Source organism: Stegodyphus dumicola, chromosome 8 (assembly GCF_044657685.1).
Source record: "Stegodyphus dumicola isolate Sdum_Otavi_A_Nest chromosome 8, ASM4465768v1".
NCBI lineage: Eukaryota > Metazoa > Arthropoda > Arachnida > Araneae > Eresidae > Stegodyphus > Stegodyphus dumicola.
The window spans coordinates 161,318,045-161,332,527 of record NC_140775.1 but is presented as its reverse complement, the minus strand read 5'-3'; the positions used below and the strand labels follow the sequence as shown (position 1 = coordinate 161,332,527).

The window sequence follows — 14,483 nt, the reverse complement described above, 5'->3', positions numbered from 1 at the left end:
CTAATTTGCATATTGCAGTTTTACTCAGCTACTCTTACTTTAAAACATACTCAAATTTTACACAGTTGGTTTATTTTTGAGGGAGTTATCGCTACTTTTGTGATTTTTTCCTTAATTTATGATAACCAGTGTATAACAGCAAAACCAATTTCTATGAAAAGACTGGTTCTTGTAGGATTGGCTATACTATCTCTTTGTCGTTACTGGTTATTAAAAGGTTTGATTTGAACAGAAGATTTCACTTTTATATACATGTTACTGTGAAAGATCGAGATTTGGAGAATGTGAACATTCACATAGTCGTTTGGTGCATGTCCAAACTATTTGCCAAATATCCTTATTTCTGACTTACACCGGCAAATGTCGACATTCACCATACACTAATGGTGAATGTTGAACACATCGGATATTTGCATTTTGTTCTCCGTATTTCAGGTGCCATAAAACTTCAAGGGTGACATAACGTTTTCGCCTGTCTTGCTGAGAGGAGTAACCAATGCCTGGTGACAAGAGTTGTTCAGAACTGTATAGAGGCGTTTTCACCGAGTAACATGTAGCTTTTGATTCTAATGCGAGAAGGGCTGCTCGATATTATTTGACTTCTTAATAATGACAGCAGTCATGCTTGGATAAATGTTAAGCATTTGGTTTTAAATTTAGCAATAAAGAATTTTTTTTTACTTTTGCATTTATACAATATATGTCAAAATACGAAAACGTTTAAGTAACAGAACATGTAAATAAACTTTTGAACTTAAACAATACATTCTAAATCAGAAAAGAAAATAATAATAAAAAAAACACTTAATTATGTGATTGAAATCTTACTTATTGCAACAACATAAACTTTTATCACATTTTGAATTGCACAAGAGTTCCTTGCTTTTTTTTTAATTTGCTAGTTTATAAAAGCCGGAGTCTTATTCAAACAACAACTGCCAACACATTTTGCCCATCTGTACAACCACTGTCAACATCAGGAACTTGTATTTGTACAGTATCACCAATTTGAGCAGGAGAAAATTTTTTTGAGGTTCGTAAAATTTTTGTTGCTTGCAGTAAAAGAGTCTCTTTCGCGGCCGATCTTTTTATAGAAATTAACTTGTGTTGTTCAGTTCAGGCTTGTTACGAAGACGTGGTAGTTTGCAGGTCCTCCTCAATATTTTTCTTTGGAATATGGTTTTCGGTATGACCACTGCTCAGATTTTCTTCAAAAGTATTAAAAGTTTCTTCAAGCTGTTCTTCGGTTTCAAAAGTATTAGCAATTTTTTAAGAGTTGTTCTTCGGTTTCAATATTTGCGATTTGTTCACCAGGGAAAAAAAGACGATGCGATGCCTCTTTTTGGCTTAATGCCAAACATTGCTTCATAAGGGATAATCAATCCCGGTGAGGAGAGATATGCTTGAAAGATAAAAAGAATTGTTTTCTCATATACTCGCAATTAATGCATTTAACTTTTCAAAAAAAAGTTCACGATTCACTGCAGTATCCATTCAACATAAATTAGGGTATTGGATAAAAAAAATTTTTTTTTTTTTTTTTTTTTTGAGAAAACATTGCACTTACTATCAAATCTAGCATAAGACTGACAAACAGTGTTCCAGAGTATAACAAATACATGCTACAAAACTTCAATTGCAGAGCGAAGGATCTAGCGACAGACAGTCGCCCCTCTGTTGAACTCGACTTCTCTTTTCGACCTCCACCACAGTATATCTATGATTGTCGACATACACTGGTGATGGTCCAACTGTACGAGAATATAATCAAATATTCATTCTTTCACCGATATATTTCGTATGTGTTGACATTCTCCAATTTCGGTCTTACATATGTCAGCAGTATTATACAATAATAGATAAACTATTTATCAGCCAATAATGCACAAAAGAAATCTAAATTATTAAAATACAACTATTTTTCAAACAGAAAAAGAAAATCTTAAGAGGTTTTGTAGAAACTGAGCTAAACAATTTATCTTGTATATATGACTAAAACTAAAATTTACAAATAATGCCTAGACACTTCTCACATACACGGTGTGTTGCATGAAGTAAAGAAACATGTAAACTAGAACTCTTGGAAAATTTTTTAGGTAAATGCATCACTTTAAATGTTGCTAATGACTCATGCAAAACACATGGAAAATAAATATAAAATGAACTTACACTACCAGCTGCACCACCAGCGGCAAAACTGAACCAAATTGCAGGTTGCTGTTGATTAAATGTTTGCTTAAGCATTTCATAACTCAGCCAGTATATAGCTGTAAAACAAGGTATATTTGTTAATTAAATATTCATTGTTGTTCATAAAATATGTTACAAGAGAAGATCAAGAAAGGCCTATCATAATACAATTTTACTTCTAGAGATACTTACATGAAAATGGAACATCTCTTAAAACTGTTGGACCCAAACCTCGGTAAAGAGAAGATAATCCTTGACTTGAAACTAAAGTTCTTACTGCTTGAACAATTTCTAAGAAAAAAAGAAGAAATATAGGTAAGTTGAGAATCTACAATAGGTACAATTTTAACAGAAAAAATCTTGTTTTCGTAAGAAATATTTACATACCAATGTAACTTAGCTTTTGGGACTGCATTTTCGTTCTTACCAATTCCAATGGACTCACAACTGTGGTAGCTATAGCTGTTTAAAAATAAATATACAAAAATTAACCCAAAAAAATTACATGCAACTGCAATGTCCATTTTTAATAATATGCTACAGTGAAATTCTATCATTCCAAACTGAACACCAAAAATGTTTGATAAAAAACAATCTAAAATTTTACCTACAAAATTTCTTTATGAGAAGGATTCAGGAAAAGCAAAGAGGATTCAATATTTTTTTTTTTTTTCTTAAAAACATCAAAATAAGTCCACCATCATTTTCCAAAAATAATATTTCATTATTGCTGCATCAGACTGACAATATATATGAATAAGGAAGAATCACTGCTAAACAGTTATAGACAGTTTTCCATTTAACACTCGTGTAAACTAATTTATATGAAAACCTCCATTTAATTTCAATTTGTTGTTAATAAGTGTTGGCAATCCTAATCTCATGCTATAATATGTGCTCAACAGAAACTGAGTTCAAAAGTTCTTATTATAAGTACGCTTCTAACAAAAACATAATCTTTTAGATACAAAGAGAACAAGAAAAATTTCTCCTATGTGGAAGGAAGAGGATTGTTTCTTTTCATTACTGGGAGATGGGGGATCGGAAAGGATTCATATTTTAAAGGTTGCACAAATGGGCTCTTTTAAAGTGTAACGTACTTCATAATGGAGATGGTGGAGGTGGAATAGTGAAACATTTTACAGGACACTAGAAGAAAATACATTTACAATAACACGGGGAAAGTTATATATCTTCAATATATTTGAAAAGGGAAAAAATTAGAACAATATTTTATTAAAATACTTAATATGCTTAATTAGATACATCATGAATTAAATGCATTTTTACTTAAATTAATCAGATTAGGAAGTTAAACAAATTATCAAGAATTGCATCTATTGCGTTTTGTTAATCAATAGCAGATAGATTAAATTTGAAATATAAATCTCTTACATTTTACCAAATGACAATGGCCTCAAAAGTGAAATGCATTTATAGTGGATGATACAAAATTTGTCTTTCAAGACTAACTGCTCTTCTGGGCTAAAAGGGGGAAAAAATATAACAAAGTCTGGGATTACTTTGTTTTTGAGTTCATGTCATGTTATTAAAAATATGATTCTTTTTTAAATGCATAATTTTTTATTAAAAATGTCTTGCATTAATTGGCAAAGTATATCATAATCACGTAAACTGATATGGAAAAGAACATTAATGGCTAGAAAGAAGAGATGCTTTTATGAAAGACTTTTTAATGAAAATTAGCTAACATTTACATAACACATAGGGAAAACCAGAAAAACACCCACATAAGCAGCCTATTTGCCAAGATAAAAATTAAATAATGTAATTTAAAACACATTTAAATTATTATATAATTAAATTTATTATGAAATAATAATTTTTATAAACATTTGCAGCACTTCTGTAATCAATAAAGGATGTTTCTAATTCCATACTTTATTCACCAGGTACTCAGAATCATTTGGTTTTTAACTAACACTTTCATATGTTAGTGTTTGGCTATGATTTAAACTTATTAAAATCATATATCGTATATGTGCTGAGAAGTAAATTACTTTGAAAAGCAATTCCAATAGTGAAGAAATTTAACGTTACAGCTTTACTTGAATTTAATTTACAGATAAAACAATCCAACGAGAAACAGAATAATTTATTCTGTGCAAAGAAATTCCTCACTGCATAATGAATTTATTAATATGAAAAAATAAACTTTACTTGATATGAATAGTTAAGACAGATAACATATAAATATTAACAAAAATCAACATATTTAATATTTTAATAAAATAATCTAGTCAAATAATATTTAAGTAAAAACAGTCAGCACCTCTAGCCATTCCACCAGCAACTACAGGTACCCAGAAAGCATGATATGATAGCTGATAATTTTTCAAGAAAAAGTTTCGTAATTGATCATACGCTGTATAATAAACAACAGTAGATGGAACGGCCATCACACTAAAATTTAAATAAAAACATCGTACATCAGAAATTTAAAACATAAATCAAGCAAATAGTTACATTAATAATAATAATAATAATAATAATAATAAACCTATTGAATAACACTACAATAAGTAAAACTATAGCACCAAAAATTTAACATGTATTATAAGTACTGCCGTTTCCCCCACCCCACACAGCAGATAGCTTGTTACAGAGTGTATGAAAAAAAGGTTAGTTCATTTGTACAAATAATGGAACAATGTGCAGATTGCATTAATTTCTAAATTAATTGAGAAAGGAATTCCCCCCTAAAAGTATGAATCAAACTTTCTTGCGACATTTCTAATACCAGTGGTTTCAATCTCGAGTGGGTAAGTAGACTATAAAAGCCAAAAATCATGAGACACTTTAGATATTATTATTATTATTATTTATTTCCAGAGAACTGTTTGCCAAATTATTCTCTAAGGGTGGCAATGTAAATAATATGTTTTAACTCTTACTTTCTAATGAAAGTTCAGACATAAGTGCATTTACAGGACCCTCAACAAAATGACAGGAGATGTACATGTTTTTTAATTAACCTGTAATTTAAAAACCAAAAAAATTATCTGTAACTTTTAGAAAAAACGTACATATTTTTAAAAACGGGGAACATTTAATCAGAATGAGCATTTACACTGACAAGCCAAAACATTACAGCCATCCCCATATTTTTCAATAAACTTGTCTGGATAACATCGAGGGCATGTGAATAAGCGGGAATGGTATTTATCTGTTACTGCAGAAAGTACGGAATTATTTTTGCACTTACTTTTACGAGTGATGGGAAAGGCTACTGATCTAAGCATATTTGATAGAACTCAGATTGTAACGGACTCTGAATTAGTATCTCTAAAACTGCACAACTGGTAAGTTCATGATCTACTGTTGTTAATATTTATGCCAAGTGAATAAATGATGGTGAAACCAGCAATAGATGCCAAGGTGTTGGACATCCATGCATCATCAAAGAAAAATGACATTGGAGATTGTTCTGTTTGGTACAACAAAATTGGTGCCAGATAGTGGCTCAGCTGAAAGCCTAGTACAAAGAATCAAGATCTAAGTGCAAGTTTTTTTGAACACACAGTTCAGCAGACATTGTTGGATATGGTACTGAATCCATGGATCCAGTACCATGGATGGTACTGCTGGATATGGTACTGAGCAGCAGACTTCCCACACATGTACCTCTGTTGACCAAGTATCATTGTCATCTATGCCTAAAGTGGGCCTGGGAACATCGAGACTGGAGCATGGATAAGTGGAAGACAGTTACCTAGTCAGATGAATCACGATTTCTCATTCATCACATCGATGGCTGTGACAGGGTATGTCATCCTCCAGATAAACAATTGCTTCTCCCTGTACAGCAGATCATACACTGGTTAGTGATGTCAGTATTATGCTTTGGGAGACAACCTCATGGGCAGTCTGGAACCCTTAGTTGTGGTAGAACAGACCACAAAAGCTGAACATAATTGCAGATCAGTTGCATCCATCTGTCTTCTCACTGGAAATGGAATCTTACAGTAGGACACGTCCCACTTCATAAGGCTTGAACTGTGTTGGAGGGGTTCGAGGATAAATTCCAATTAATGTCCTGTCCACCTAGCTCGTCCGATCTTAAGCTAATAGAGCATATTTGGGATGTCATGCAGCAGCAGGTGAGCACAATCCCCACCATGTCTCAATATCTTGACCCTGCTTGATAAAGCCTGCATCTAGTCATCAACCAAGAACTTGTGGCATCCATGTCAAGGTGCATTGCAGCCATTTTGCCTCTTCAGTGTTAACAAAAAAATTTCTAACTTTACATGTACAAAATATATCAGTTTTGTTTCTTTCATAATTTGGTAGCCAAGGACGACAACTTATATAAAAATTCCAGGTGAATATTGTGTAAATTTGTAAAAGATATTGTCAAAACAGTAAGCTGTATTGCAGTTACATTCTAGAATTAGGCAACTTTTTCCATAAATTATTACTTACTTAATTTATCAGGCAGTATTTTTGTTGTAATTGAGCCAGTCCAATGTTATTCATATAAGAAAAAACATGTGTCTGATGTTATAAATAAAAGTGATAGGAAGAACACATGTTTAAAGCTAAAAATGAACAAACACTAAATACAGAAAATGACAGTTTCTGAAAAATCTCTTATCATTCAGTTAGTTCCAAAAAGGAATTGCAATAGAGCTAACTATATCGTCTACATCTTTTTGAATTTGCACAAGATTCACCTGGAATTTTTATGTAAGTTGCCTATACTTGGCTACCAAATTATGAAAAGAAAAAGTTGATAAATTTTGCACACATGGAGTTGAAAAATAATTTTAAAAAATGATTATATTCTGTTGAATATTCAGAGTTTTCATTTCAAATTTTAGTTTAAAATTTTTTTTGAATGTTGTAATGTTTTCTATCACTCATGCATACCTGCCAACCTCTAAAGATAAAAATTCAGAAGATTTCTCCAAAATTCAGAAGAACACGAATTAATATCATGCTTTAATATTAAAAAAATAACAATTTATACAAATAGAAAAAAGAAAATTGTACACTTACATTAGTAAATCTCAATTAAGTAGTAACTAAAAATATTATTAGGAAACATAAAACAAGAACTTAATGTTACACAAAAAAATTATTGCAATGAATTTAGAGTGCATTTTTTGGCTTTAGCCAAAAATTCTTTGGAAAATTTCCTGGCATAACAATTAGTTTCCTCATAACATTTAGCAAGTAAAATGTTTTCTAGAGTGGTAAAATCCTAGTATACGGTGCAGCCTTGGCGTGACTTTGAAAATTATCGCCAACACCAAAAATTATCCAAAGAACGTCTATATATATATTATACACACACAGTATATATACTATATACATACTATATACTATGTTTAACTGTATATTTTCTTTGAATGACCCGTTAACTACTCACCGTATATGTCCCATTTTTACTGCTCATCATAAAGTCGCCAAAAGTAGCCAAATCCCGTGTGCACCGGATACTAGGATTAAACCTCTAGAGTTTTTGGTGAAATTGAAGAACGACACATAGTTTTGTTTTTCTTCACAACACTGAAGACTCTCTCGCACTCAGCATTACTGTGTGAAATTACGAGAATGTGACAATCCACGCTCGTTGAGTAATTCCCTTGCTGCTGAAGCGAACGCGAAAAAATAATCTGGTGCCCACAAAGAAAAGAGTGGGAGAAACAAGTTCAGCGCATTGGATTTGCTGGTTAAGCGTCAAGTTGGGAGAAACCGCAGGTTACTGGATTCAAAGTAGTCGGTAGTTGGCGGTAAAACACGATACAATTGACAAAAATTGCTGAATTGGCGAAAAATTCTAATATTTCGACAAAAATCACTAAAAACACTTGAAAAAGGAAAAAAAATTGTAAAAAATGGATTACGATCGTAAAATCGTAAAGACAAACGCATTTTCGTAAAAATTACGAAAAATTCGTAAAAGTTGGCAGGTATGCTCATGTTAAATTTGACCAAAAAATTTTCTCTGCAAACTTTGTACATTATAAGTACAAAACATGCAAACAATTTGCAATTTTAAAAAACTGCAGTTTTAAAACAAACCTTTATATTAATACACGGTGTTTGTACGAAAATGCAAACAAATATTGAGCATAATGAGTAAAATATTTTCTAAAAGTTACAGATTATTTCTCGACTTAAAAAAAATTTTTTTTTACAAAGCTATTTTTGTTGTTGATTTTCTTAATGCATTAGTGATTGAATTTTCACTGAAATATAAGAACTGAGGCATGCTATTAAAATGGCATTTAACAAAAATGCATTAAACATTTTTCTGGAGGAGAAAAAAGTCCGAAATCCGAAATGTCCAGTGACTTTTACCTATATATAGAAGTATTCATTCATATAAAAAAATAATAATCTCAATTAGTTGAACTGAAAATTTCATGTTTCATAACACTTAAATTTTTTTTCTAAAACTCAGTGTTATTCATTACTCAGAGTTTTAGTTTATTCATTACACTGAGATATGTGCAATCATTTCAACATTAACTTTTAAAAAATCTAAATCAAATTTTCAAAAAATCACATTGTATTTTCCTTTATAATGAGTATGTGTGCAAAATTGAGTTCAATAGCTAATTAGAGAATAGTTTTAAAATGCATAGCAGTGTTTGACTACCAAGACAAATAATATGACTGAATTAAATAAAATAAATACACATGACTAGTTTTAAAAAAAATTCTAAAAAGGGCACCTAATTGATATTTTTCAATCTATCATTCTTGTTTTAAAAAAGGTTGAAAAGAGTTTTTCTTTATCTTTAAAATTTTAAAATCTTTATAACATTTATTTTTGGAAGTTAAAATTTTACAGCCGCATAATATACCACAATATGTACCCAACATCCCCTCCGTCGATTAAGTGGCACTATAAAATTACTAAAATCAACTCTTAAAATGAAATACGGAGAAAAATGTATAAAAATTGTAAGTTTTTTATATAAAACAAAACTGTAATTAAAATTGAAATAGTTTTTAAAAATATCCCTTTTTTCACTTTTAAATGTCTTTGATTTTATAACATTTATTAAATTATTTTTCGTTTTACAACTTCTTTTTACTTTTATTTAAAGAATTCTCAATCATTTAGATAAAATTCAGAAATGTGACTCCACTGAAAATTATTTGACTGCTTATTGGGGGGGGGGGAAGACAAAGAAATTTCAACAACAGTTTTTATACTAATTTTATTATGTTGTATTAATTATTATTTTTTGTTTCAATTTTGATGCATGTACATCCGATTAAATGGTTAATCCCATTCTTGATTTAATAATTATCTCTTAATTTTATATATATATATATACATAGGAAAAAGAAAAAAAAGAAAAATAACACAGTAAATTTCACTACATATAATTTTAAATGCTAATCAATTCTTTATTTTTTTTTAGATTAATGAAATAAATTATGAATACAGAATCTATCTATATATAAAAAGGAATAAATCAAATTTTTAAAATGGCAGAAGACTTCTACATTAAACTTAATTTGTTTGCAAATAATTCCTTGCAGCAAGGGCAAGTGAGGCAGAAGTGAAATAATGGTGTGATGTACATCAAAACTATGGAACTGGAGAATGAATACCTTTCCTTCTTATTGTATCATAATAAACAAAACAAAAACTCAATTTAAACCTTTTTTTACCTATTTTGTTTTAAAAGAGGACTAAGAATTTGTTTTATAACCTGTGAAATTTTTAAAACCTTGAAACCAATATATTTTTAGATGTTAAAAGTTTAAAATCACAGATTTAATCACTAGGTAGTCGAAAAAAATCAAGCACTTTTCCAAAAAATCAGAAGTTATGTTAAAAATTTCATTCAAATTTTACTTAAATGATTCCCCCCGCTCTATCTGACGGTGCAAACAGTAAATTTCTCAATTTTCAGTTTATTTGTAAAATGCAGATATGTGTGAAAAATTCGTTTTCATCCACAAACAAAGTATGTACAAAAATTGAACTCTGTAGCTGATCAGGAGTTTGTTTAAAAATCGATGAAAAAACTTTTGACCACAGTGATAAATATCAAGAATGAGTTAAGTAAAAGCTTATAAATAGTATATCATGTTCACTTGATACATTAAAATATTACTCATGATTAATAAAATTATTTTATATTAAATATAATAAATATCAATCAATACTGATTTATAATAAGGTTTCAAAAACACTGCTAAAGACATTTGCTAAATTGAATTTCATAAAAACATTTAAAAAATGAGCTCACCAAATAAAAATTAATCACCTGGAATGTTTAAATTTATAACAATTATAAGCATTTGCTGCAGATGCACTGAGCAAGCAGGATTAGGAAATAGACACCTCATGAGTACGGAAGAGGATACTCAAGTTTTACAAAAGTAATATAATGCAGTCCATAAAATGCATTGCAAAGTGGATATTATTTAAATGGCAAAAAGGAGCAATTACATTTAGATATGCAAAAGATCATTCCAAGAAAAAAGCAGTGAGATATTTTAGGTGCATCAATGCATATAACAGGAGTGGCCAAAGTACTGTTTTCACAGGTGAGTGATGCAGCTCTTATGAAAATAAAATATATGTATGAAATATGGTAAATTAAAACTGCTCAATGTTAAAAAGTAAGCAAACTGTCACTGAATGATTGTTTAGAACTCAGGTGGTTCTTTTCATTTGAAACATGTTTCACTACTTTTAAAACCATGTACATAGGGACTTCTGGCTTTTGGAAAAATCTAGCATTGTCTCCCGAACTTTCCCGAGTTCCATCGCGGTTCTTATTGACATGAGTGTGTGACCCCTGGCATATGTCATGCAATTCCTCAACTATGGCAGAAACACCCACTATAGGAAATTCTTGTCAGAAGTATGACGGGATGGCAGTATTGACAGATCAAGCTGGCTGCAGTGTTTCATGCCTTGTAACTTAAAAAATCACCATACTCTATAATAATTAATAAAAAATATTGATGTTGGGCTTTCATCCACACCTTTCTGAAATACAACTCTGCTGGGAACTCTAAAAGAAAAACATATGGAATAATAGGCATGCTAGAGGCCTTAGCCTACTTCTTTCCTCAAATTTGCCTAGGTACAGTTGATGAAGAGGTAAAAATGATGGACCATGGAGAACTGGAAAAAAAACTTAAAGAGATTTGGTCTTCTCTTGATGCGAAAGAGTTAATAGACATGTTTCTGACACAATTGGATGATTTTAGCTGGCAATTGGATGATGTCAGCCCACTGAAAACCCGAAGAAGCCTTTAATGTAGACTGTATGCAAAAGTTGGAAAAATCTTAGTGATATTTTGGGCTTATTTTATTTTGGAAATAGGTTCTTGGCTGAAATGACAATCATTTGGATTAACTATTGTTAGGAAAACAACTTTTGCTGCTTCCTCTTCATCTTAACAAGGATTGTAATACTCCCATTTTTATCTTCTAGGGTAATTCCTCCATTAATAGAACAGCAAACTCTGACCAATTAGCATGCACATTCAAAAGCCCCCCTCCCACATCTGGACTTGGCCTGCAAAAATTCTGGTAATGAACCAACTAAAAAAATCTATGGGATTCCACAATGTGTTTAATATCAGGAATGGCATCCATGTATAATTCTTTTATATAGTAGACGTGAACATTGACGTCTACTATACACAGAAACTTATCCAGTTCATGCCGAAACTCTGCTCCTCCCAGGTTTGCTAAAGTATTATACAATATCAGGTAGTTCCCATACCAGGTGATTAATTATTTTTTGGTCTGATGAATTTACATATAAATTATACATATGCACATGACTATCTATGAATATCTTTGGCCCTACAGCCTATAGCTTACAGTGCAGGTGGCAATCCACTCCATAATGAGGTTACACCTTCTGCTCTTGTTATTTTAACAAAAGCATCCTGAAAAACACAAATGCTAAATACTGAAACAAATAAATAATACTCTATCGTTGCATTGACTCTTTGGAATATGTCAATTTTCAAATTTAATTTTTATTAAAAAATGCAACAAAATAAACATGTACAAGAATACTCCAGAGAAAATGCAACAAAGAGCTAAAGAAAATACAAAAAGTAAAAATAATAAAAATATTCAATATTTATCTTTCAATGCAAAGTGATAAAATTTTACAACTGAACAGTTTATTAAAAAAACTGCTCAGTTTTAAGGAAATACATATTAAGGAATTCCAACAAAGATGGTAAGGCTATATAATACATAGTATGATGTAACATACGTGTAAAGCATTATTTTCTACAAAAGAAATAGCAGGAAACTGACATACAGGATGATATAAAAGTCAGCACACATTTAAAAAAATTCGCATTTTATTGAATCTGCAATATATCATAATGCATACATTCCCCCCCCCCTCTTCAGAAATTTTGTTTTGCAAAATAAGTCTGCCAATCTTTGCTTTGTATTAATAAATTATCATTATTGCTGAATGCTGTATACAAATAGCATTTTTTAGGGATATTTTTATATGTACTGTCAGACAGCATCTTTTAAAATTGCCAATAATGCACAGTAATCTTTGTATAGCCACCACATGAGATTTCAGGCCTAGCGATCGGGATTGTCCCATATGTTACAATTGACAACTTGTCACAAGATTCTTTTCCAATATGTTGTTTTACATGAGAAGCAAGAGGATGTGATGCTTCTATCAAGCATAAATGAGCTAAAATGTGATGTTTATCTTCCACCAAGGCTAGCAAAAAATACATTTTCTTAAGAGGATAGCATATAGCTGTTCTGTTATAGCAGAAGTTCAAAAATGCAATGCCATCTAATGGATATAATAAAAATTTAAAGAAAATGGATAACAAAACCCTTTAATTAATTTTACAAGTCAGTACCATGTGTGTTACTATGGATCACCCAATATACAAGGTGTGACATACACACACACACACAAAAAAAAAAAAAAAAAAAAGAAAGAAAGAAAGAAAGAGAAGACTGGTCCAATAAATCATTGTACTTATAGAAGCAGTTCTCCGTGACATTATCACCTTCAAAGTAGTTCCCTTTAGCATTCACACACTTCTGTATTCGGTGCTGCCATTATTGGTAACAGTTGTGGAACAAGGTTTTTGGAAGGCCCTTCAGGAGATTCTCCATTTTCGCCTGAACCTCTTCAGCTGAGGTAAAAATGGGTTCCCTTTAAGTACGATTTAATTTTAGGAAATTGAGCATGCTGGGCATCCAAGAGGATGTCCAGCAAGTTCATCATGTTCCACATTGTCCCTTCCCCCTGAAGACCACTTCTGCCATTCAAACACATGTACATGGGACAAAGTTTCATCTCCATAAGCATCCGTTAACATTTGAAATGTTTTCTCTGTGGCTGATTTCGTAAGTTTCACAAGAAACTTGATCTTGATTAGCTGTTCAGTTTTTACATTAGGTATTTTTCCGGCAGAATGCTGTTCCACGTGTTCACTCAATGACACAGTACTCCCCATGGGCGTGGTCAATTAAGTCGAAACTGGCCCCATGGATAGAGGAGGTGTGTAGCATGATGTCAGCATAACAGTTGTTGCCAACTCTGCTCTGTTTTCAAGCTACACACATAATTTTTTTTTTTTTTTGAGTAGGGGGCAGAAGAAGGTGCTCTTTTGCAATAAGCATTTGTAATTTGGAAGAAAGAAGTGATACACTAATATCATCAATGACAGGATTGGATTGGATTGGAATATTATAATTTGGCACAAAACCTGTCAAGGTTATCTGCGCCAGACAAATGGTAACAATGCAATTAGTCATTTGTAAAAACTTCCAGCTTAGGTAAGAAGAGACAGATTACAGTCTATGATAAGAGCTGATATCTTTTAAAAAACAGGTTTAAGTCTATTATAAAAGCCAATATCTTTTAAAAACAGAAACAAATTACGATGATGTGTTTTTCCAATTAAATTTCCTAAGTCCAGTTCTGAAAAATTAAAATGTTTTTGGCAAAAATGATTAAAACTCTGGCATTCCACCAAGATATGATAGACTGTTAGATCTGCATTGCAGTTTGGGCAGCTGGGATTCTCTTCTCCCTTCAGAAGATATCCATGGGTCAGGCGACAATGGCCAATTCTCAGTCGAGTCAAGAGGACATCTTCCTTTCTATTAGCCATACATGGCCAGTATCCAATGGTGGGTTTTACATTTCTCAGCTTGTTATATACTTTGTCATCCCATTGCTTCTGCCATTTGCTGAGGATTTTGCTTTTGACAAACCCTTTGATGTCTGCTAGTGGAATCTGAAGATTGTACATTGTGGTTGCGGTTTTAG

The 14,483-nt window shown here is 31.5% G+C and overlaps 1 protein-coding gene across 1 annotated transcript in view; it reads right to left on the bottom strand.

Annotated features, from left to right (window-relative positions):
- LOC118179592 (mitochondrial glutathione transporter SLC25A40-like) overlaps positions 1-14,483 on the bottom strand; it is a 66,700-nt gene that overhangs the window by 16,617 nt on the left and 35,600 nt on the right. The window contains exons 3-7 of the mRNA XM_035348767.2: positions 12,029-12,096; positions 4,484-4,614; positions 2,578-2,652; positions 2,383-2,481; positions 2,170-2,267 (exon numbers count right to left, since the gene is read on the bottom strand). Of these exons, the coding sequence (XP_035204658.1) occupies positions 2,170-2,267; positions 2,383-2,481; positions 2,578-2,652; positions 4,484-4,614; positions 12,029-12,096 (471 nt within the window). The remainder of the gene's footprint in view (positions 1-2,169; positions 2,268-2,382; positions 2,482-2,577; positions 2,653-4,483; positions 4,615-12,028; positions 12,097-14,483) is intronic.